The 23,138-nt window shown below is 38.9% G+C and overlaps 2 protein-coding genes across 2 annotated transcripts; both read right to left on the reverse strand.

Moving 5' to 3' along the window:
• Positions 1-258: 258 nt before the first annotated feature.
• Positions 259-2,692, reverse strand: slc18a3a (solute carrier family 18 member 3a). The gene has a single exon (XM_042066048.1). The coding sequence runs from the start codon at positions 2,276-2,278 to the stop codon at positions 728-730; it is 1,551 nt and encodes a 516-aa protein (XP_041921982.1). The 5' UTR covers positions 2,279-2,692; the 3' UTR covers positions 259-727.
• A 14,313-nt stretch (positions 2,693-17,005) lies between these two features.
• On the reverse strand, positions 17,006-22,925 carry rgra (retinal G protein coupled receptor a). The gene is made up of 7 exons (XM_042066085.1): positions 22,554-22,925; positions 22,127-22,283; positions 21,411-21,532; positions 20,550-20,703; positions 20,163-20,280; positions 19,398-19,511; positions 17,006-19,258 (listed from the first exon to the last, which is right to left on the reverse strand). The coding sequence occupies exons 1-7, from the start codon at positions 22,630-22,632 to the stop codon at positions 19,115-19,117; spliced, it is 888 nt and encodes a 295-aa protein (XP_041922019.1). The 5' UTR covers positions 22,633-22,925; the 3' UTR covers positions 17,006-19,114.
• Between the last annotated feature and the right edge of the window lie 213 nt (positions 22,926-23,138).

The following is a 23,138-nucleotide window of genomic DNA, read 5'->3' on the forward strand; positions in this document are numbered from 1 at the left end:
GGCTTTAACATTAAGCACTTTGGGTCAACTCCTGTTGTTTCAAATAAAATGACTTAACTTGATCCAACAAAGCTGTTTTAATGGCAAGTCTGGGATAAATTAATTTTCAATTCAACCGACCGATTATGTTCGTGTCGTTATGTTGAAAGAGCAAACACACTGCAATAAATCAATCCACGTATTATTTTAATTTATTTACACATGTTACATCTATATACAGCAATTATTTAACATTATACGTATGCATTCCAGAGGTACATTGATTCTCACCAAATCCAGACAACAGACAATGCAACTTGGGATTCAGTTCAATCCGTTTTTCGAGAAAGTGTCGTGTGACAGTGCATAAAAGTCATAGCAGCACAAACAGAGCAAAGGGTGGGCCGGTCTACTGAATGTTACACTGAAAAACGAGCAATATAATTTCGACATGTGCAACACCGTATACATCCCTGAATATGATTTTGAACAAGCAAGTAATACAGAGATAGAACATTAATTTAACAGAGATGTCCAGCATTGCGTTTACAGTTTTAATTAGTCTGAAAAGACGGGTGGGTTAATGGAATAATTCTGTAAGAAACAGAGAAAGTAACCTTAAACGAGTTACATAATCAGTAATTGGGGGGTAAGAATATGTATGCATCACACTGAAGGTACTCTCAGTCTGTCTAATGGGAGAGGAATGGGAGAGGCTGCACGACCATACCGTTGGTGCCATGGCGTGTTAAATATATTCTGGTTCAGATGTTTCCTCTTCAGAATATCCTCTCGGTTGCGCAAAGGTGCCATTTTCATCAACTGATACACAGTTCCCCGCTGAACTGAGAATTTTCCCCTTGTTATGCCGCTCTTCCATTTTTATAGTGTCGTAAAGACCTGTGGCTCCCTCTTCTAATAGCATATTTCTCTCTGAATGGGACGGTTTCATTAAGCACACATTGCGCAACAGCAGTAGGGCCGGTGCGTAAAGAACATTGGCAAGTCCCATTCCCAGATTTAACTGGACAAAGCCTAGGTTGTGTACTATCTGACCTGCAACTATTGGCCCGAGAGCATAGGCCACACAATAGGATATATCTGCAATAGCATACACACTTCCATACACAGACACGTGACGCACATCTACAAGAAACGCAAGTGTTGGCAACAAAGCTGTATCTACCAATGCAATACCAAAACATATACCACACAATGGCCAGATGAGCTGTCCAAATGTTTTGCAAGCTGGCACAGTGCAGGAACTTGCACCAATGATAACCATTCCTAGTGCCCCATAGAACCATTGTAAATGAGGGTATTGAGCTGCTAATTTCACAGTAAGGTATACACCAAGAACATGTGGGAAAAACGCTGGTAACCAAGTTAGTCCAATTTCCCACTGAGTAGAATTCATGGTTTCCTCCATCCAATTCGCGATGGTGGGTTCCAGGAAGGCCAAGGGGATGTTACAGGTTGTCAGCGCCCCTGCAACAACTGCTATGTAGGGATCAATCATGAGTTTGTAAATGGGAGTGCCTATTGGCATGTTCTCTCGAGTATTGTTTGAAAAAGGCTTCAGGACAGTCAGACACAAAATACCATCGGCAAAACAAATGCAGGCAAGGACAAGGAATGGGACCCGCTTCCCTGCAAACTCGTAAAGTATACCTCCAAAGGGGGGCGCCACTAGACTCCCAAAAGATATGAATGCAAGGGCAATGCCCAGGGCACGACTCCTCTCTCCCTCCTCCGTATACTTATCAGCAATCATGGCAATTCCGGAAGTGTCTGCAAATGCAGATCCCAAACCTTGCAGACTACGTGCTGCAAACAAAGTTCCATAGTTTTCAGCGAAAGCAAATATACAGGTGGATAGGAACATGATCGTAAGTCCAATTAGGAGTGGAATGTCATACCCGACACGGTCAATAAAGGTTCCTGTGAGTGGATTGACTAGAAGTTGCAAAATGGCTTTGGAAGCAAAGAGTACACCGATTTCCACATCAAAGTTTTCTTTTCCGATGTGTGCCGTGCTGTTTGAGTTATTCATATGCAAAACTGCATGGGCGTGCTCTGCCTTTTGCTCGAGACTTACAAGATAATCGGGTATAATTGGTACTATCACCATGTACAGCATGTTGTCCAATAACAGAGCAACGCAAACAATAACTAATATTATTCTCCTTTGCCGCTCGGGGTCTTGTATGGCATTGCCCAAATGCTTAGTTCTTTCCCCCATTTCTGATAATTTCACAGCAGCAGATTGCGCTAAACCGATGGATTCTTCTGAAGCCATGACTGGCCGACCTGTCAGATCTTCGTTCTTGAATCACAGCTTTTAAACTTTGATCTGTATATTAGGTGTGCTCTACGCTTACAGATCACATTTGACGCTCACTTCCAGTCTCTTCTTTCAACACTAAAAAACTAACTTTTTTACCTTCGCGCGTTGCTGTACTTCATTGCGCTCGCCCCTTTTTGCGCTCTATTGAGGTATCTTCTTGTCACCGTAGATTATCCGACCTTGTTTCATTGTATTTTGTCCTGCTCTGTGACGAGGAGGACCCAAATAAACTCAAGTCTGTGTTAACTTCTGTTCCATCCTGAAAATGAGTTATTTTGCAAGGGGACCGAGGTTCTTCCGCCGTCAAAAAGGTAGGATAGTTGCTGATGATCAGTCACCTGTGACGCAGAAAAGTATGATACCATCACTGTTTGGCAAATCTGGTCTGATGTCACCGGTTGATATACAGTGGCATGTTTGTTAGTAGTAGGCTACCTTAGAAAGCTTTCACCGTCTTTTCCAAGGGCTGTGACGCACTGCTGACTTGCCTCCCCTCCCCTTCTGTGATTCCCAGCTAGCCGTGTTTTCCATGCTGATAATGCACACAAACCCCTACCAAGTCAGCACATCACAGCTACGGCATCGATGGTCTGTTATGTGGTGGTAACAGTATAACTAACGCAGGGTAGTGTAGCCTACTTTTGATTTTAAAGTTTAATTTGTACTCTGTTCTGTATGGTTGAACATGAATCATCGAACCATTTCATGACAAATGCAATGCAATTATCTGTACTTAGTCAATGCAACTGAACATGGGTTGACAACACAACATTTAAATATGATTGTTTTTCTTTTCAGTACTTTACATTTTTAAGCTGTGTGAAAGGACATTTATTTATCCCAGTTGTTGAAACGAGAATCGCAAGTCTTGGGTAAACACACGGGTAAAGGCTACCACTAGCCAATGGCTGATGATGAGTTGGTCGGTCATTTCATTCTAGTTCTTTTTCATGAACAGCATCGACTCCAGTGGGAGACAGAGCATTACACTAATTTACAGTCTAGGCTAGCGAAACAACTACGCCACCTGCCGTAGCATATCTGAACAAGAAATAGGCCCGTGTGTTTATTGGATGTATGGACTAGTAAGTTACCTTTATGTGAGCACAATTTGGCTACACTCTTTTATGACAGATTACATAAGTGTAAATGCGAAAACTATATGTTGACTATAACGACACCTTTCTTTAGCCTATTTAGATGCATTGCTGTTTGGATTGTTTGGCCTACTGCCACCCTCTTGTGGGCGAGAAACTCAGTGACATCAATAGGGGAGACATGGTTGTAACATCTTTTGCTTTAGACCTGTAACTCTCTTAATTTTTTAGCTACAATCCTGTAACCTTTTTTATTTTTTGTGTGAGGTGTGTAATACATGTGTTTGCTAGTGTGTGTGGGTGTCTGTATTTTTCTGTGTAAATTGGTCATCCAATATCAGACCATTCAATCGAGTGATAACGTTCGAAGCGGGTGATCAGACTCAAATTCTGAATAGAATTGGGTATGGATATGTCAGGCTAGAATTGGTCTTCAGCTAAGGGCCATTCTTTAATGTTTCTCTGTAGCCTATTATTTATTTCCCATACCCTGTCCTTCCTTCTCTGCCAGTGCCAGAGTAGGGCTGGGCGATAAAACGATAGCGATATGTATCGCAATAAATAGGCTAAATATATCTTGCATTGTAGCTAGTAGGCCTATGTGCAACTCTAGAAGTAGGCCTATCTCAACACAGACTATCAATGAGTCCTTGCCCCGTGCACTCTCTCTCTCTCCCTCTAAACAGGCTCATATTCCCTCCTCAGCATGCACATGTAATCCAAACATTCACAATCGTGCAAGACGACTGGCTATATTGCTATTAAATCCGGTTAGCATCATGAGCACGCTGCACGAATTTGTTCAAAAGTGTTGCATTCAAATTGACAAATTGCTAAATTCTAATAATCTCAATCCCGATGCAAATGGAAAGTATTTTCCAAGACTCAAACGGGCCTGCCCCAAGGAGAAAAGGTATTCATTTGAAACTTAAACACACGTGGGAAAACTGAACAGTCTAACCAGTAGACTATGATAAACTAGCAAATTAAGCTACTTTGTTTACAATATTTCCAGGCTTCAACCAGTGCTGCTTTTCATGCATATTTATTTATTTGAGTGTTTTTCATGGTTGTGTTGCTATTTCCTTTCCCTGTTTGCTTTGATTGATAACTGAGGTGGAAGGTTACGTTTAAAATAAAAGTTCCCAATGATAGGCTACCAAGATCCACGCACAGCCTGGTGTGCAGGTAGATTGCAGGAACATACTTAAATAGCAAAAATTAAGATAGTTCTACCGCACACTGTTGACGTTTATATGATTTTATTCAGAGCGAACAACGCGTTTCGCATACAGCGTCCTCAGGTTCGCTCAGTTAGGCTAAAAGTAAAATTGAACTTTTTTTCCTTATGGTCCTTATCTGAAATAGATTTTTTAAATCAATAATTATCGATATCGACTGATATGAAATACTTATATCATGATACAGTTTTCAGCCATATCGCCCAACCCTGCCAGAGGCTCATACTTGGTGCTATCAGCCATCTCACTTACTGCCTTCTAATTTCAGCTGCCCTGACAAACTTACAGTAATGTTGCTGCATCATCTATGCTGTCTCGGTGGCGAATTAGGCTACAGTAGCCTACACTTAGACACAGCTGTGCGCAGTTTCGCGCGAGTCATCATTGCCCTTGGACATTTCAGCCGGTTGGAAATTGGACTAATTTTATTTAAAAAATGTATTTATTTTATTTATTAATTTGTTTGTTGTCTGTCTTGTATGTCTTGGTGTCACGGGTACGCTGGCGACTACTCCGTTCGCTATTGTCTTTGTTAGTCTATGTGTCAATGACAATGTCTTAGCCTATGAGCGCTTTGGGTTGCACTCTGTGCACGTTAAATGCGCTATACAAATAAAACTGACTTGACTTGACTTGACTTGAATCTCTAAATTCTGCAGCTAGCTCTGTGTATGTTGGCATCTTTTGGCAAAGACTTTCTCCACACCTTCCTCCAATGGGACAGTTGTAGGGGAGACCGGGTATGGTTGTAACACATTTTTCTTCAGCACCTAAAACTACCATTTCTTTTAAAGCTACAGTTCTGGAACTTTTTGGCAAAGTAACCACATTTGTCTACTACAAGTGGCAACCATTTAAATCTCTTCAACTATATTACAGAATTTGTGAGATTATGACAAATACAGTGTGTACCTTTGTTACAACCTACCCCACTACTGGGGTAGATTGTAACACCTATTGGGGTAGATTGTAACAGGTACAAAAAAATGCAGAAAAACAATGGAATTCCATTTGATATACTGATTTATTGCATAAACAGGGTACACAAGGTGTGAAAATAGATTCACCAACATATTGTATACCATACAATCCGTTCTTCACATAGAGAATGAAGATCATATTAACGTTTTAAACTAAATATAAAAACCACAACGTTTATACTTTTGTGTGTGTATGTATTTGTGTCTCTCATGGAAAGAGAGAGAGGGCTGAACAGTCACACACACAAAGATGAAATTAAACAGACATTAAATGGGTCTACTAGCCCCATTCCACAGGTTGTAACATATTCAAAAATTGTGTTACAACCTACCCCACCACTGTCATCCATTGTTTAGCTAGCTGTATTAGCATGGTGCTTTGACATTAGCAAGAGAGAGCTACACCATTCTTTACTAGACAAACTATAGTTTGACCTGATGTAACTCATACAACTGTATCTACAATGGTAAAAGCCCTAGAAAAAATAATAATAAAAAAAAAAAAGTTACTTTCTTACCTCAGATGTTGAATTTTTCTCCTTACTCCGGGATAAATGGCACTAACAACTTGAAAATGTCCATGTGTGATCGTTAAGGAAGTCTGAGCAGTCAGAAACTGTCACATGGCTCATATCTTATCCCTGATTGGTGGAACTGGTGATGTTACAACTCTCCCCATGTTACAACCATACCCGGTCTCCCCTACTCTTAACACTGTCAGGACTGAAATGGAAGTTTGTCTGAAATGGCAGCTTTACACATGATGTCCTACAGTATAGCTACCAACACAGTAGAGATAACAAAGAGCATAGCAGGGCAGAAGGGCGCACAGGCTGTTGGTTGGCAGTGGCAGCTGAGTGAGAGGTGATGTCTGTCATTGTGGTTGCAGTACTGTATGTGTGATTACCATAGTTTTTGGGGAGACCTTTTATGGTTGTAACACGTTTGCTTTAGTACCTGTAACTCTCTTAATTTTTGAGCTACAATCCTGTAACATTTTATTTATTTATTTTTAAAATACTGTCATGTGTGTACTTCAGATAGAACCAACTCAAATTTCTGCAAGAAAATCACATACAAGGTCGTCCTTTGTTACAACCTACCCCACTACCGGGGTGGGTTGTAACTCATACTGGGGCAAGTTGTAACAGTTAGACAAAAGACAGAAAAAGAGAGCCCACACCATGCAATATGTTTCAGACATGTTTGGGGCATTGCAAAAGGCCTATGAATACAAGAGAACATTGTCTTTTTATTTACTTCTCTCTGAATGACCATAACCAGAGTAGCCTATGTATGTGTGAGGTACATGTGTGGGTGTTTATTAGTGTGTGTGGGTGTCTGTTTGTGTTTTTCTGTGTAAATTGGTCTCAATAGTATACAATGTTACACAAAACAAACTTGTACAGTGTGATGTGCCAGTGTTAATAACCTACATATGTAAGTGTTACAACCTACACCTACCCCTGTCTGCCAAAATGCATGATTTGCCTCAGAGACTACAGTTTAATCTAATATGAGGCATGTGGTTTTATCTACAATAATACAACTACAATACAACAAATGTAAAAGTACTAAACAAAATATAGCCTTGGTGAAAAATGTTACCTTCTTATGTCAAAATCAGTTTTCCTCTGTAAAACTAGAATGGATGACATAGGCTTAAAAATCACCATGTGGGATAGTGGTGGAATTGTGCAAATGTTGAGGTGATCATATGTCTAATATCTTATTCCTGCTTTGTGGAAATGGTGCTATTACAACTCACCCCATGTTACAACCATACCCGGTCTCTCCCCCTACTGTAGTTTAGTAGGCTACTGACATCTGCTGGTAAAAAGAGAATACTTCTTGGTCACACTTTACTTGAAGGTATCTACATAAGAGTGACCTGACACTGTCATGAACGTGTCATAAACATTGTAAACAAGTCATAAATTAAATAAATTTATCATATAACGTTGCTGTCACTCGCTTCTGTCAAGTGTCATTCGGTTTTTGTCATGACAAGTTAGGGTTAGTGTTATGACAGTGTCATCTCACTCTTATGTATACCTTCAAGTAAAGTGTTACCTAATTCTTTCTACTTTTGCCAGGGCCCTTCGTTGAAGCAACGCCAGTGAAAGGAATGCCGTTAGTTGATTTGAGTTGAATTGTTTCAGCTGTGAAGTCCGGATGCCTACTACTAACAGACGCATATAGGGGAGATAAAAAACAGAGAATTTTTAAGCCAGAATTGTTACAAGTCATTACGAGTGTTTTCAAGACAGAATCCATGCAAACCCTTTCAAGAAGGAATTCATGCAAACCCTCAAAATTCCTGGGGTGCTGTAGAGGCCCTTGTGTATGAAACATCACAATCAAGGAAAACATTGCTGAAACTCTGGATTAAAGCTCTGGACTGTTAGTTTGAAAAAATACTTTTTTCAAAAGATAATTGTGTTAGAAACAGGCAATAAAAAGATTCTGACTTCAAGATTCTGTTATAGGCTACCATAGAATTTGCAGGGCCTTAGCATCGTTTTAATGCCCTTAAAAACAAATGACGCTTGCTAGGTCATTGTCTGAAGAATGCTCTAACCTAAATGGGGGCTTCCATTAACAAACCATATCACGTAACAGTATGTGAAATTTGAGAAAACATGTCATAGACAACATAACAGCTGTATATAGATGTTTGTATCATTAAGTTGTATGAAAATGTGTTTTTTCTATTTCTAGATAGTTCTTTAAACTATTTAGATGCTTTACCATTGTAAACAACACACACAATGTTGTTACTGGTGGTGCATGGTCATCAGCTAGGGGCCATCCTTTAATGTTTCTCTGTATTATTTATTTCCCATACCCTGTCCTTCCTTCTCTGCCAGAGCCAGAGGCTCACTTACTTGGTGCTATCAGCCATCTCACTTACTGCCTTCTTTAGCCCAACTCCAGCTGCCCTGACAAACTCAATGTTGCTGCATCATCTATGCTGTCTCTGTGGTGGATTACAGTACACCTTGAATGTTTACATTCAGCAGCTAGCTCTGTGTATTTTGGTATCTTTTGGCAAAGACTTTCTCCACAACTTCCTCCAATGGGACAGTCAGTTGTAGTCTAAATACCGGAATTTTCCTTTAATAATGTCAGGACTAAAATGGAAGTTTGTCTGAAATGGCAGCTTTACACATGATGTCCTACAGTATAGCTACCAACACAGTAGAGATAACAAAGAGCATAGCAGGGCAGAAGGGCGCACAGACAGTACCAGGCTGTTGGTTGGCAGTGGCAGATGAGTGAGAGGTGAAGTCCTGTGTCATTGTGGTTGCAATACTGTATGTGTGCTTACCATAGTTTTGAGGTCTGACAGAGTGGGTGTGGGGAGACCTTTTGCTTTGGCAGCAGTGTGGGTTATGTGGGTTAGTTTTGTACAGTTTGTGACAGAGTGCATGTTGAAAAAGCAGGTGGATAGTACTAGGGCAGGATGCACTGAATGACCAAGAACATTTCTCTCACCTTTTAGCAAAATAAGTCATAAGTCATAAAGTCAAAAAAAAACATTTCTATCAAATGATGTAAACCTACTGTCATAACCCTAAAAAAAACTATCTGTTGTATCATTTATCTTATCTGTATGTCTTATATGATTTGCGACATGCTTACATTGCAGATTTTGCACTACTATATCAATGGTAAGGACCTTCAGGATAGGTCCTCTTGTTTACTAGTGAGACGGTAAGCAGATACAACTCTGTTAACCACTCTTTACACTCCATGGAAAATCTTTGCCATTTTACTATTAGTTTAATTCATACCCTCCTTAACACATATACATGCATTTAACTCTCTTTTTGGTCTTAACATCAAAGTTCACTCCATTATTAGTTACAGTACACAACAGTAAATGTAAAGATTTTCTATGCTAAACCCCTGCTGTGTCCTTGATTGTAATAATTACACTTGTCAAATTCAGTGAAATTTATCTCTGCTTCCCTTCCCATCCACTACACTACATACATTGTGTCCATCAACTATATTTGCTAAGTACCTCAACACAATAGTGACAGATGTTCTGGTGCTGACCCTAGGTTTGAGCAAAGACATCCCATGCCAACTTTACCAAAAATGTGGCACACAGAGTCAGACAAGGTTCCTGGACATCACCAAACTCTTCCAATCACTTGGCAATAGTATTTCTGGTGCCTTGATTGGTATGCATGCATTCACCGGCTGTGACACTGTTAGTGCATTTGCAGGACGTGGGAAAGTTGGAACCCTTAAACTGATGAAATCAGACAGGACATACCAAGAAGCCTTCCTTGAGCTTGGCCGTGCTTGGGATATGTCTGATGAGCTGTTCAAGAAGCTGCAAGAAATCACATGCATGTATGTACACTCCACACACACTACAGATGTCAATATTCTTCGGTACCAACTTTTCTGCACCAGACGTGGTGAGGTAGAGTCTAGTCAGCTTCCGCCATGCAAGGATTGCCTATACATGCATTCACTTCGTGCCAACTACCAGGCTGCAATCTGGAAGCGGTCTCTTGAAACCCAGCTATCTGTACCAAGCCCCAAGGACCATGGATGGACCATAGACGATAATGGACAGCTTCAGATCCAGTGGATGCGTGGTTCTCCAGCACCAGATGCCGTCTTGCATCTGCTGGCTTGCAAGTATGTTAGGTCATGCCAACTACCAAAGTGTACGTGCCTCCTTAATGGCCTGAAGTGCACAAATCTGTGTAAACTACAAACCTGTGCCAACCAACACAGTGAGGAAGAGCCTGTTTTACAGCTGACAGACTCAGATCTTGATGACAGTGATGTTGATGATGTTGAACTGTAGTCATGGGTGGTATGGTGTTTCAGGAATTAAATTCAATTAGTTCATTAAAATCCAATTACATCAAACTCTTTTTGACTACCTTTTCTTGGCATACTCCCCTTTTACACCCATGGAAACAAAAATAGTCATACACTTACCTACCTTACTTACCTTATGTAACTTTGCTGTGTAAACAACATGGTTATACACATATTACCTATTTAAAGCCTACCTGTGGAAACCACATTGTTATAAACTTCTGACCTTACTTACCAACTTATACACTTAACTACCTTACATAGGTTACCTGATATAGCTGTGGTCAAAATGTTACATTTACACTTGGCATGACAATAGAAACACAATTACACATCTACCTAACAAACCAATGAAGTTCCATGTGCGGAATTTTGGCCAAAATCATCCTTCTTGGTTTAGCCCTAAAATCACATCCAACAATGAAGTAGTATGGGTAAAGCATACATTTCCTGAATCCTTGGAGTCCTGAGAGTATTTCAGGTTCTGTCTTTTGTGTCTGTAATGTTCTCTGATGCCACAGGGCATAAAGAAGGTGTAAAGTTTAGGCGGAAATTGTGAAAAATGTTGTGTTTTTGTTAGTTCAAAGAGCTCCAGTGTCCTCTGTGTTGATCAGAGGACCTCAATGTGTTTGAATGAAAGCTCAGAATATAATCTTTAAAAGGATACCAAATTCAATATTATACAACACTGACAAGTGTCTTAACCATGGCTTCAACCAGGACATGCACCAGGTGTCTAAAATGCGATTTTTTTGGGGGGGTGGTTTACTTCATTAGGTGATAACCACTAAAAAGCTACCAATCTCAGAGGTCTATCATATCAAAACATAGGGATGTGTAGGTATAAAAAAATCACAACTAAAATTTGCCCACCCAGATGGTACCGGTATGCTATATTTTGGGTCCTTGGCCCAAGGACTATCATAAAATATATTTTCATTATTATTTCTTACCACTAGAGGTCTACCTTCCACTGCATGTGTGAACTGAACTGAAGTACCTCTCTGACTAGACTGGTGTGGTAAATAAATGAGGCCTGACTTTTATGATTTTATGATACAGATACTGTAACACATTTATTTTATTACTTCATTACTAACTGTATCACTGTGCTACACAGAATAGTGTTTTGTGTTGTGTCTGAAATTAAATAAAAGTTATCTCATTATGTGTTGACAGATTGCATTGAAATTAGGAGCATAGCCTCCACATCATACCATGTGTCATATAATTTCTAATATGCAAACTGTCCCCTCTATATAGATCATGATGTCCTTGATGGGCAATAGGCAGAACTAAGAATGCTATACAGTATGTCTGAGATGCCCCACCCCCTCACCCCCTCCCGATCTGTTGGACTAATCCCTGACAGTCTGCCTTGGCAGTCTTTTCATTCACTGTAGATAATATGGTTTTAATTTTGTGTCTGGGCAGTGATAGACGTCAGAGTCCAATCCCACCTCCTAACTGGATTGCCTTCCCTGGGGATCAACATTTTTGCTATTTTGTCCTGTGTTTCCACTCTGATCTCATTTGAAACCAAGCTCTAGAGATGCAAGACTACTGTGTAATCTTCTGTGTTCGTCAAAAGTATTAATTTCTGATGGTGAGGCAAAATCCCCTAGCCAAACCCTGCTTAAATCAGCAGAAAATAAAGCTTGTGTGCTTTTTAGATTGCTTTAACATGTTTGTCACTCCATGAACTTGTACAATGAGAGCATCCTTTACATCTGTTTGGTGTCAATAAAAAGGCTATGGCTGTGAGACGTGTATGACGCTGATGTTTGCAGACTTGTCTTATAGGCCATATATGCAGTAAGGGTGAAAAAGTGAACTTCTAGTAAACGAATACTTCTCTCTCATTTCCTGTATGTATATATAAAATAAATAGAACCCTGAAACAAAGTTGGGACGTGTAAAATGTGACAGAATGTAATAATCTGCAAATCTCTTAAACTCATATTTAGTTGCAAAAAGGACATAGATAACATATCAAATGTTAAAAATGACAAATTTGACTATTTCATGGAAAACATATGTTAATTTTGAATTTGATACCAGCAACATGTTTCAAAAAAAGTTGGGACGGGGGTAACAAAATGCTGTCAAGTTGTAATGATAAAGAAAAGAAAAGAAGGAATGTTTCACAATTAGGGTAACTGGTAACACAAACTGAAAACAAATTGGATGGCTGTGGTCTTTTGGACCTCAGATGGCACTGCATCAACACCAGACCTGTTTCCAGACCTGTCATTGTATGGGCTCAGGAAAACCTCTGATAACCATAGTCTATGTGCGCAGTTTGAAACTCAATTCAAAAACTGCAGCCAAAATTGTAACAGTTAAAATTGTATTGAGAAATGATACAGAAAATACCACCCTCTTATCTGGGCCTGAGCTTGTTTAAAATGGACTGAGGTAACATGGGAAAAGGTCCTGTGGCTAGACCAATCAAAATATGCAATTTTTTGGAAATCATGGACTCATCTGGGCTCAAGAAGAGAGGGCCTATCCAAGTATCCAACCTATCCAACTTGTTTTAGTGCTCAGTTCGAAACCCAACATGCCTGTGTGGAGGAGCATTAGTGCCTACTGTATGGACATCTTGCCCATTTGGCAAAGCATACAGTAATCAATTCTGAATGATGTATACAGGTTTTGAGCATTACATACTGCAATCCAGGCAATGTCTTCTCCAGGGAAGACCTTGAATATTTCAGGAAAACAATGCCAAAATGAATTCTACACATATTTAAATAGTATTTCTCCATAAAGGGAGAGTCCAGGTGCTATGATGGCCTGTCTGCAGTCCAGACCTGTCAAATTAGGTGCATCATGGAATGAAAACATGATTAAGAAGACACCATACTGTTGAACAACTGTATCGGGCAGGAATGGACAACATTTCATTCTCAAAACTTTAGCAACTGGTCTCCTAAACATTTACAGAATTTTGTTAAAGGTACACTATGCAAGATTTTCACCTTAATATAACCTTTCTGAAGGTAAACAAACTTGTAATAGGCGAATCGTTCACCTAGCATACTGTAGCTATACAGCATAGATGTAGCGAGTCGCTACCGAGAAAACCAGCCATACAATTTCTAAGAATGGCGGCCCGACAAATCTCACCAGAATCGTGAAACATTACCTTGTCAGTAGATATTGCTCTTTGGAGTTTTTGCCTGTTAATCCTTCACCTCCACAACAAAACCATTTTCATTGTGTATAGGGGGGGCAAGTCAAGTCAATATACTCCTGTCCCAACTTTTTTTGAAACATGTTGCTGGCATCACATCATTATGAACATATTTTCTATGAAATAGTCAACATTTTCATTTTCAACATTTGATATGTTGTCTATGTCCTTTTTGCTGCTAAATATGGGTTTACGAGACTTTTATATTATCACATTCTGTTTTTATTTGCATTTTACACAACGTCCCAACTTTTTTTGATTTGGGGTTGTAGTAAATAAATCCCTGCACATATTTTATGGACGTTATGCATGTCACATCAAATAGATTGACACAGAACTATAGGAAATTGAAAAATGCAAAGATTGATCACAATTTTAATCCCCATGGTTGAACGAACCATCAACAATGGATTAAAATATCCTGCTTGAACGGGATACAATTTGATTAATGGAGTCTGAACACATCAGGCAAATTCGTCACTTGAAAAATTCTGTTGGAATACCAGCTGATTTGATGCCTTGTTAGTATAGATACAGTTGTGTGGAATAGGTTTGGGTTATAAACCGAGCATCATTGATATGGCTGTAAAACTCCTTATGTTGAAGAGCAACGGATTTAAGAATTTGTTGAATTTATTTATAATACAAATCCATTCAGAAACATTTAATGAAAAATGGCAACACAAATTTGGTTCATCAGAAAATTATGTCTTTTAGTAGACGTGTTTTCGGATAGCCACAAGGCAGCCAGTCCATCCATGCATCCATCCATTGGTAAGGCATTCAGTGGAAGGACTGGAGGACTGTGTGGTAATTCAAGAAATATGATGATGTAATTCACTCCTTATTCAGTCACCACAAAGGATGTTATGGTACTAATTTACTTTGAAGGTCTATTAGATTGGCATTTGACTGGTTACTGTGCATTGTGAACAATATTCTTTATGTATACATTTCAAACAAATTGTGAATATGGATATCACAACATGACCAACTCAATGTGAAGTGGAAAGAGATCCCATTTAACTTCCCTGTGATATGGTCAGAAATGAGTGTTTTAATGAATTAGAACAGTGATCTCTGTAAAGACCAATGACGTAAACATCCCTAATCCAGATTACTCTGCAATTGCAATCTGTTAAATTCAATTTATTTTAAAAGGGCAAACTTGTTGACTTGAATTATTTAACAGTGTTATTACTACTTTCTTTCTTGTTGATTATTCACAATATGATCATTTCTGTATTCACAATGCGATCATTGATTGATGGTCTATTTCTCCGGATTGAGTATTAACGTGAGAGATTTGCCAGAATTGGTGTGTTGTTTGATCTGCGTCATTTCTGACTGCTAACTCCCTTGATGTGAACCATAACATCTGTGCATGCTGTGTAGATTTTGGTCAAATTAATGGCATGACATTGATGTGGTTCCCCCTCATTACATTTTCTCTTTGGAAGTGTTAGTGTACTTTGCTACACTGAGAAGTGAATGGACTACATCTTAGTCAGTGACAGTCCGGATTTAGTGTCAAACCAGTTCTCAATACCTCTGGAGCACATACACCCCCAAAACAGAAAAAGTTGGGACTTTGTGTAAAATGTGAATTAAAAACAGAATGTAATAATCTGCAAATCTCTTACACTCATTTTTACTTGCAAAAAGGACACAGACAGAATATCAAATGTTGAAAATGACAAATTTGACTATTTCATTGAAAATATATGTTAATTTTGAATTTGATACTAACATGTTTCAAAAAAAGTTGGGATGGGAGCATGTTTACCACTGTACTGCTTCACCTCTTTATTTAACAAAATTCTGTAAATGTTTAGGAACTGAGGAGAGTATTTATTAGGGTTTTGAGGATGAAATGTTGTCCCATTACTGCCCAATACACTAATAACTAATTAATAATAACCCACTACACTAATAAATATCTCATGTGCAATCCTTCACCAGATTACACACAGACTTGTAACACTGTCAGGTTTCACCTTTAAACTTCACCCAAACTGACTCTGAGATGGCATATTGCTGTGTAATCTTCTTAAAAGCCCCATGCGAAATGTTCATTGGTTTACCATGCCTAATCCCAATTGAACTGTAAATACCTGAATTTCTCAGATGTAAGACTTCAAAGTGCTGTTGTAAGTTAAAAACAGCTGATAAAAAAATAAATCAATAAGTGGACAAATTATGGTCTTGTGTCAGAGATTCTAAATCTAAATATGGTATAATCCCTACATTTGGAGTCTTGGCCATGCTGAAAATCTCATGATGTTTTTCTTTTAAAACATAAATCTCTCTTAGTTTTGACGTCAAGTGGGATAATGTTTTTTTTTTTTTATTTTAAGATCATGTAATTCTCGCTCTTCTCTAAAATAAAAGCTCAAATGAAATAACATTATAGAGACAATATTTGTATTTTGTATGCACTGAGTATTTATGGTTATAGTTATGGTATTTTGCAGACACTTTTGTCCAAAGCGGCTTATGGTTGGTGAACATTACGTTACTGAAAAGATAATACTTAAAAATTAATAGTAATTTTAGTAGTAATAATAACACATTTTTTTATATAAACAAAACCATAAACATACAAACCATAACAAACAAACACCAACAAACAATAACCATTAAGAGTAAGGTGAACAGGTGAGTCTTAAAATACTTATTGAAAGTCCCAAAACTATCACAAGAACGCAGAATACTAGGCAACTCATTCCACCAATGGAGCCCACCAGAGCAAAGAGTCTTGATTGTGACCTCTTAGCATTAATGGATGGTTGTCACATCAGAGAACCACAGTGGGCAAGAGGGGAGAGATCCAGCAAGTGTTATTTAGGCCAGAGTGAGGGATTTGAATTACATTTTGGCTGCTATAGGAACCCAATGGAGAGTAACAAACAGAGGAGTTACATGTCTCCTTTTTGGCTGATTAAAGACCAGACATGCTGCAGCATTCTGAATCAACTCTAATGGTCTCACTACACAAGCAGATAGGCCAGCTAACAATGAATTGCAATAGTCCAGTTTTGAAAGAACCATGGTCTGCACAAGAGGTTGTGTGGTTCCGTACCCTGGAGACCCAGGTTCGAGGCTGGTTGGGGTGACTGCTCTTTCCCTTCGCTACACCTTTTTAACACAGGTGTTTGAAAATGTACACTCTTGCAGGGAAGATTTTCATAATTGGTCAAGAGTCATTGCTTAGATACTGAGATCAATGTGTTGAGAAAAGGAAAGCTTTAAAGGAGAGGTAAGAGATCGTATACGATTTCAAGCCCATAACATTTTTTGTCACATTCCGTTTTAATGAAACAGGTTGTTTTCATTTTAAGAAAAGTTCACTGTGATGAAGGCAGCATGTTAACATGGAAATTAGTTAGATTTGAGAAAAGCACTCTTGAATAGTGAGCAATTCACAATACAAAGCCAACAGCAACACCAGACCAAGTTGGAGCACAGCTGAACATTCATAGAGACACATATTACATACACACATGCATAAGATCAATTATACAAGCCATCAATATGAAACAAAGTAGTTAACATACAAGCACTATTGACTTCATTGGTGATCATGAAATGTATAGATTTTGTTTTCCAGTTACTTTGGTCCTCTAAATATGTCCCAGTATATAACAGTGTACTTTTACAACTTGCTTTACAGGCTGGGAATTAGGTTTGCCATCGTTATTACTTTTAAAAGATATACAATAATACATAATACATCATGAACAATCACAGGCACATTAAGGGAATTATTTAGAAAACATTACTGCTTGATAAAAAGGCTGAGGTGCAAAATGAATTGTGTCAACAGAATTTACAACATAAACTATTTTTTGATGTCTTTAGACACAAAAACACACCTGAACACTCCTGCTTGTAGATTCAGCAGCTGAATATATTTGACATATCATGTATGTGATGTGTGTCACAGTTGGAGGTCTGGAGTTTGCACAGAAATTGGGGCTTCTTCATGAACAAGGGGCTTATTAAATTTTGCATTTTACCTCTAGTAACAGTTTTTAATACATTGTACTCATATCATTTTGTAAAGTTTACATCTCACAGAATTGATTTGGCTATTCAGGTCAAAATGGCTGTGATGTCTTTTGTCCACTGTTGTAGATGGTTCAGTAAAATGACTGCTGAATTTATAACCCCAACATTGTATTACCTTATCTTGATTATAATATATTGTTCCAAAGGAAAGTTTGTTAAAAATGTTTTTTGTTGTTGTTTTAAAACTAGATCTGCCTGTGAGAATCAGATCCAAGTACCGTATGTTTGACTTATAATCTCCTTCCCACTGCTAATCTTGAGGTCCTGGGGAATGTGTTTTTATGAAAAGCACCCTTGTTTATGGGATTAGAAAATGTTGCTTTGCTAATGCTGCCTCTGGGCTGACCTACTCTTCAGTGTAGCTCAAACAAGATAGATTTTGACCATATGCTTCCCCCTCCCCCATCCCAGAAAAAGGAATAGAAAAATAGCTCTTTTGATATAGGTTTGGAATATGTACAACATTTCATCAACTGACTCAGAGACAGAGGTTAACAGAGATGTGTCTAAAACTAGAAATATAAGCAATGAATTCAATGATAGGAGAGTTTGTAATGTTTGTTGAATTATGCTTTTTAACAACCTAAATAAAGACAATTGACCTAAATAAAGACAATTGAAGTTAACACTGAATTAACTTCAGCTGAATGGTTGTTTGGGTCTTTTGTTTATTTTTATTTTCTCTATTCACACACAATTACTTTTATAACAATAATAATAATAATGATGATAATAATGATGGCTTAAATGTATAGTGCCTTTCAGGATACCCTAGGTCGCTTAACAAACAAAAGGGACGGGTCATGGGGGGGTCAGAGGCCAAAAGCCTCAGAGAGCAGGTGTGCTTTTAGGAGTCTAGGGAGGGGGCAGTGCATATGTGGAGGGGTAGATCGTTCCATAGACTGGGGGCAGCACAGAAGGCTCTGCCTGCAAAGTCTTTTGATCAAGGTGGAAGAGGTCAGACCTGCCCTGATAATTGTCTTTGAATGGAAGTCTTTATTATGTTTGCCCACAAGACATTGTGTGTATGAACTTTTATAACCTATTTTATATCTTGTGAGAGGGTGGCTTCAGAAATTGTGCAGTTATGATGAGTGGTTGATAAAAAGCCCTGACAGTGATACAAAAATGATATCCTTTTTGGATCTCATACCAACCACAACTCCTTGCAAAACCCACATAAAATCACACACAGACAATGATGTGAGATACCACATCACACAATGAAGCGACTATGCAAAGGTTCAACCAAGACGAAAATCACAGAAACATCAAAAAGACAGAGATGTGGATCATACCTGTCACAAAATACAGGACATAGATGTAGGTGTGATTATTAAATTAATTATTTATTTGGACTTATTCTCAATTTGAGGCACTTCCATCCTTTGCCCAGTGAGCAACTGCCAGATTCCTCCTCTGTAGTTCTCATTTCCAAGGGCATACAAGAAGACATTGAACATTGGGGAGGTCTTAGCCAGGATGGGAGCCATCTGCAAAATAAAAACCAAAAACATCAGTAAACATAGCCTAAACAAAACAATACAAAACATCAAACACAAACATGTACCTTTCTGTTATAACTTCCATAGTAGCAAATGATCTTTGAATAGAGAAATAGGATGCTCTCACCATTCTCAGCTTAGGTGATACCAGGTTAGCGTTCTCAATGGCAGCATAGAAAGCCAGGATTCCATATGGACCCCAGCAGAAAAGCATGGTCTTCAGAGGAGTGGTAGCATTGAACTGCAAACACACACACACACACACACACACACACAAAGAGACAAAGATAGTTATGGTCATGAGGTCTGCATACATGTGACATCCCAGTCACATGCAGAGGATAATACATTAAATGGGAGAAATATTATCTGCTTACACTAATTTTATAATCTTTTAGAATAAACAAAGACATAAAGTAGAACCACACACATGTGAAAGAACACGTGTACACAAAAGCATTAACCCTCTCTAAAATATTCCCATTGTCATGTACTTAATTTTCTGTAAAGAATGCACCAAATCCATACATATCAGATGTGTTTTATGCTAATGCGATGGTATAGTGCTGTTCTTATTCTCCTGGCAACAAACCAGGCTAATGGCTTTCCTGGTGATGAGAAAAATATAGTATTTTTCTTCTAGTTGTTTTGAAACATAGGAGCAATACTGGGCTTGAAGCACTTGGCGGTGTATGATTCTATTTATGGGTTACATAACAGTTCTGCCCCAATGAAAAGTTGTTCGCATCAGGAGCATACACGCCTTTGTGCTCTCAGGCAAAAAACCTCAGCCTTGCTCAGGCAGCGTGAATAATAACTTATGCAACATGGCATGTTTGTAAGCCATTGATTCCATGTAGCCAGTTTGATGTGAAACATATGCAAGACTCACCCTGGGTTGACCAGTCTTCTTAAATTTCTTGTCAATGGACTGGTAGGAGGACATAACAACGAATGTCTGAATACCCATGTTGAAGATAGCCATAGGGATCAAGTAAGAGACGTAATTCCTGGTAAATATAAACACAAATAAGTATTTTCAGTGGAACCATTTCACTGAAATGTGAGAGAATGATATATGCATAATAATTAAGGGCAAGAAACATCTGGTAGAAAATGTTCAAATTAACTTTATAAGACCAAAAAAATGACAGGCAGTATCAAAGTGACAACACATATCCACTAACAGACATCTCACACATCAAAAACTTTAGAGCTTCATCATGTAATTTGATAAAGAGAGTTTGTGTTTAGGGTTTGTCTAAACAGTAGTGAATACCTGTCTCCCTTGCTGTAATCCAGTGTGCAGCAGGTCCTCAGGGGTTCATAGTCATACTCTCCCCAACCAATCAGAGGCATGGCAGACCAGAAGGCAGTAAAGAGCCAGATGAAGATCACCAGACTGATGGCACTGCTCCACTGCAATTTAGTTCCTTAAAATAGAAAGACAGACATTACTATTTACTGAATTAATTTTAAGGTCAGCATGCTCAAACAGAACATGTTTTACTCAAGTTCTGCAGCTCTCATGCAATATGCTCTGAGGACACATGTTGGCCTTTCCACCAGTGTATGTATGTTGACAAACAAATGTGACCCTTCTAGATTCAATCAATCACATCAAGGGGCTAACAATCGAAAAGTCTATATGTCAGTTGTGTTGTAGCTGAGGGACAGCACTTTGCAGTGACAATTGAATGTTTGGTTGCTGAGCTCCAAAATTGCTCAGTTCTAGAGAAACCACTCCTCCATTAAGTTTTGTTTCTTGTAAAATCATTTTGTTTAGGTGTTCAAGCCACATAAATGTATAACATCCTCAGGTAAATTATAGCAACACTGTTTTTCTTTGAGCATATAAAACCCACAAAGGATGTTTCAATTGCTGGAGTGGCTGTTAATCTGTGGGGGAGCTATTCATGCCCAGCTGAGTGGGAGAGTGGCCCCGGGACATCACGGGCTACATCATGTCACATACAGTTGCAGACTGGGAGCAGGTGGCCTCTTTTGATACAGGGTGGTCCAGACAGCTGCCACTGCTGTCAAAGAGCAGCCCTTAAGCCCTGCAGCCCCCCTCCCACTCTCCCTCTCCATCTAAAGTCCTCATACGTCCCCATGTCACATGATTGGCCATGACTCTTACTGGTGCAATACTGATGGTATCTGTCCCAGGCAATGGCAGCAATGAAGTGGATACTGGCGAGAGCAGTGACAAACCCCTGGAAGCCATGAGTCTGACATCCATCAGATCCATAGGGCCAATATCTAAGATTTTCAACAACAAAATCAGTCACTTAAAACACACACTTGATTAATTTACAAGTTTAAATATATAATTATGCTACACAACATTATTTTATCAACCTTCAACTTCCAATACAACTCAAATTAATTGACAATTTATTCATCACAGTGGTCTTATTTACTCCTCACATAGAAAATGTTTCTCTTTACTAACTCTACAACAGCAGACAATTAGGATACTTATACTATTGACATCACAACACAGTTGTCCCTGTTGAAATGTGTATAGTCAACAAATTTGAGCTTTATACTTGTCTGAGGAATAACAAGCAAGTTGATTTGTTTCGGTAGGCTATTGTTATGCTGGCAGATCTGTTAAGTAATTCAGGGCCCTCTAAAAGAATATTGCTCAGAGCCATTTGAAATAATGAGGGCCTTTTAGCCTAGCCTACTACATTGTGTCCTACGAAAAGTGCTTTAGGCTATGTATCTCCTTTTAGTGACTTAAATCAGTGTAGGCCTATGTTTCTAGATATGTTCATATCACAATCATATTGTTCAGCTCATGAAAGGAGAAAACAGAACTGACAGGATTAGGCAACCTTTCAAACTTACCTAAGAAAACTGGAAAATGCCGCAATGGTGGCATTCGAACAGATTCCCATATCAGCCATGGCAAGACTAAATACGAGGAAATTACTTGGTGTCCGCAATTCCTTAATTTTAAGGAAAGCAACAACCGTCACGGCATTTAGGAAGAATCCAAGGAGTCCTTAAAGGAAATGTATGCAACAGTCAATATTCAGACCATCTTTGCTTAGACCCAGCACTAGGCAACATAACAGTGTTTATCACTCTTTGGAAACAGCGGGGATGAAATGTGACATCCTCTGCCCTGATGTATAATTTAAAAACAGATATGTTACATCACTCCTGGTGGAGATGTCAGTTCGGTTAGCATCAGCTGACAGACCGCTACTGTACTGCCGCCCATTATGAAATCGCTTCTTCATTTAAAACCCAACGTTTGTCAATCACTTACCCTCTACAAGAAGACAAGATCCCAGAGAGAACACATCGAAATCGGAGAATCCCTCCGGTAAGGGGTAGGAAGTCACCATCTTGAATGCGATTTAGTCACAAAAATATGTGAAGAAATCACAGCCCACTTCTCACTGTCCGCTCACTGTGGATGTGCATATGAGTGATCAAACGCAGCCTTCTTTTAAAGGACCATTTCACGTGAAAAAGCATAGGCCTACATAATTATGTAAAGCCCCCCACCCCTTTTTGCTTCAATCCGCAAAGGAATGTCTTAATGAACATAACACTAACCATTGCTCTAATACGTAGGCTATTTACACAATGCAGCCGCAGTGTGCCTATTCAGTTACACAACAATCCTCTGTCTGATCGCGACCATGATGGGGCGGTGTGAACCGTGTAGGCTACTCTTTCATCCAAAAGTATTCTGACGCCCACCATACAACAGGTGTGTGAATTAACATAGCCTATCCATATAGTACCCTCCAGGATTATGGGCACATCTGCTAAAGATGACTGATGACTAAAAACCAGGATAAAACAAAATCTGTTGGTGATTGATTGTAATCTCACCATGAAAAAA

The sequence above is a fragment of the Alosa sapidissima genome, chromosome 16, assembly GCF_018492685.1.
Source record: "Alosa sapidissima isolate fAloSap1 chromosome 16, fAloSap1.pri, whole genome shotgun sequence".
NCBI classification, from domain to species: Eukaryota; Metazoa; Chordata; class Actinopteri; order Clupeiformes; family Clupeidae; genus Alosa; species Alosa sapidissima.

Excerpts from the sequence above, each read along its gene's own strand:
- rgra (XM_042066085.1), bottom strand. The coding sequence starts at position 22,632 with ATGGTGACTTCCTACCCCTTACCGGAGGGATTCTCCGATTTCGATGTG. Across the intron at positions 22,284-22,553 it reads ATCTTGTCTTCTTGTAGAGG|GACTCCTTGGATTCTTCCTA; the intron begins GTAAGTGATTGA and ends ATTTCCTTTAAG. Across the intron at positions 21,533-22,126 it reads GCATTTTCCAGTTTTCTTAG|ATATTGGCCCTATGGATCTG; the intron begins GTAAGTTTGAAA and ends TGAAAATCTTAG.
- slc18a3a (XM_042066048.1), bottom strand. The coding sequence starts at position 2,278 with ATGGCTTCAGAAGAATCCATCGGTTTAGCGCAATCTGCTGCTGTGAAA.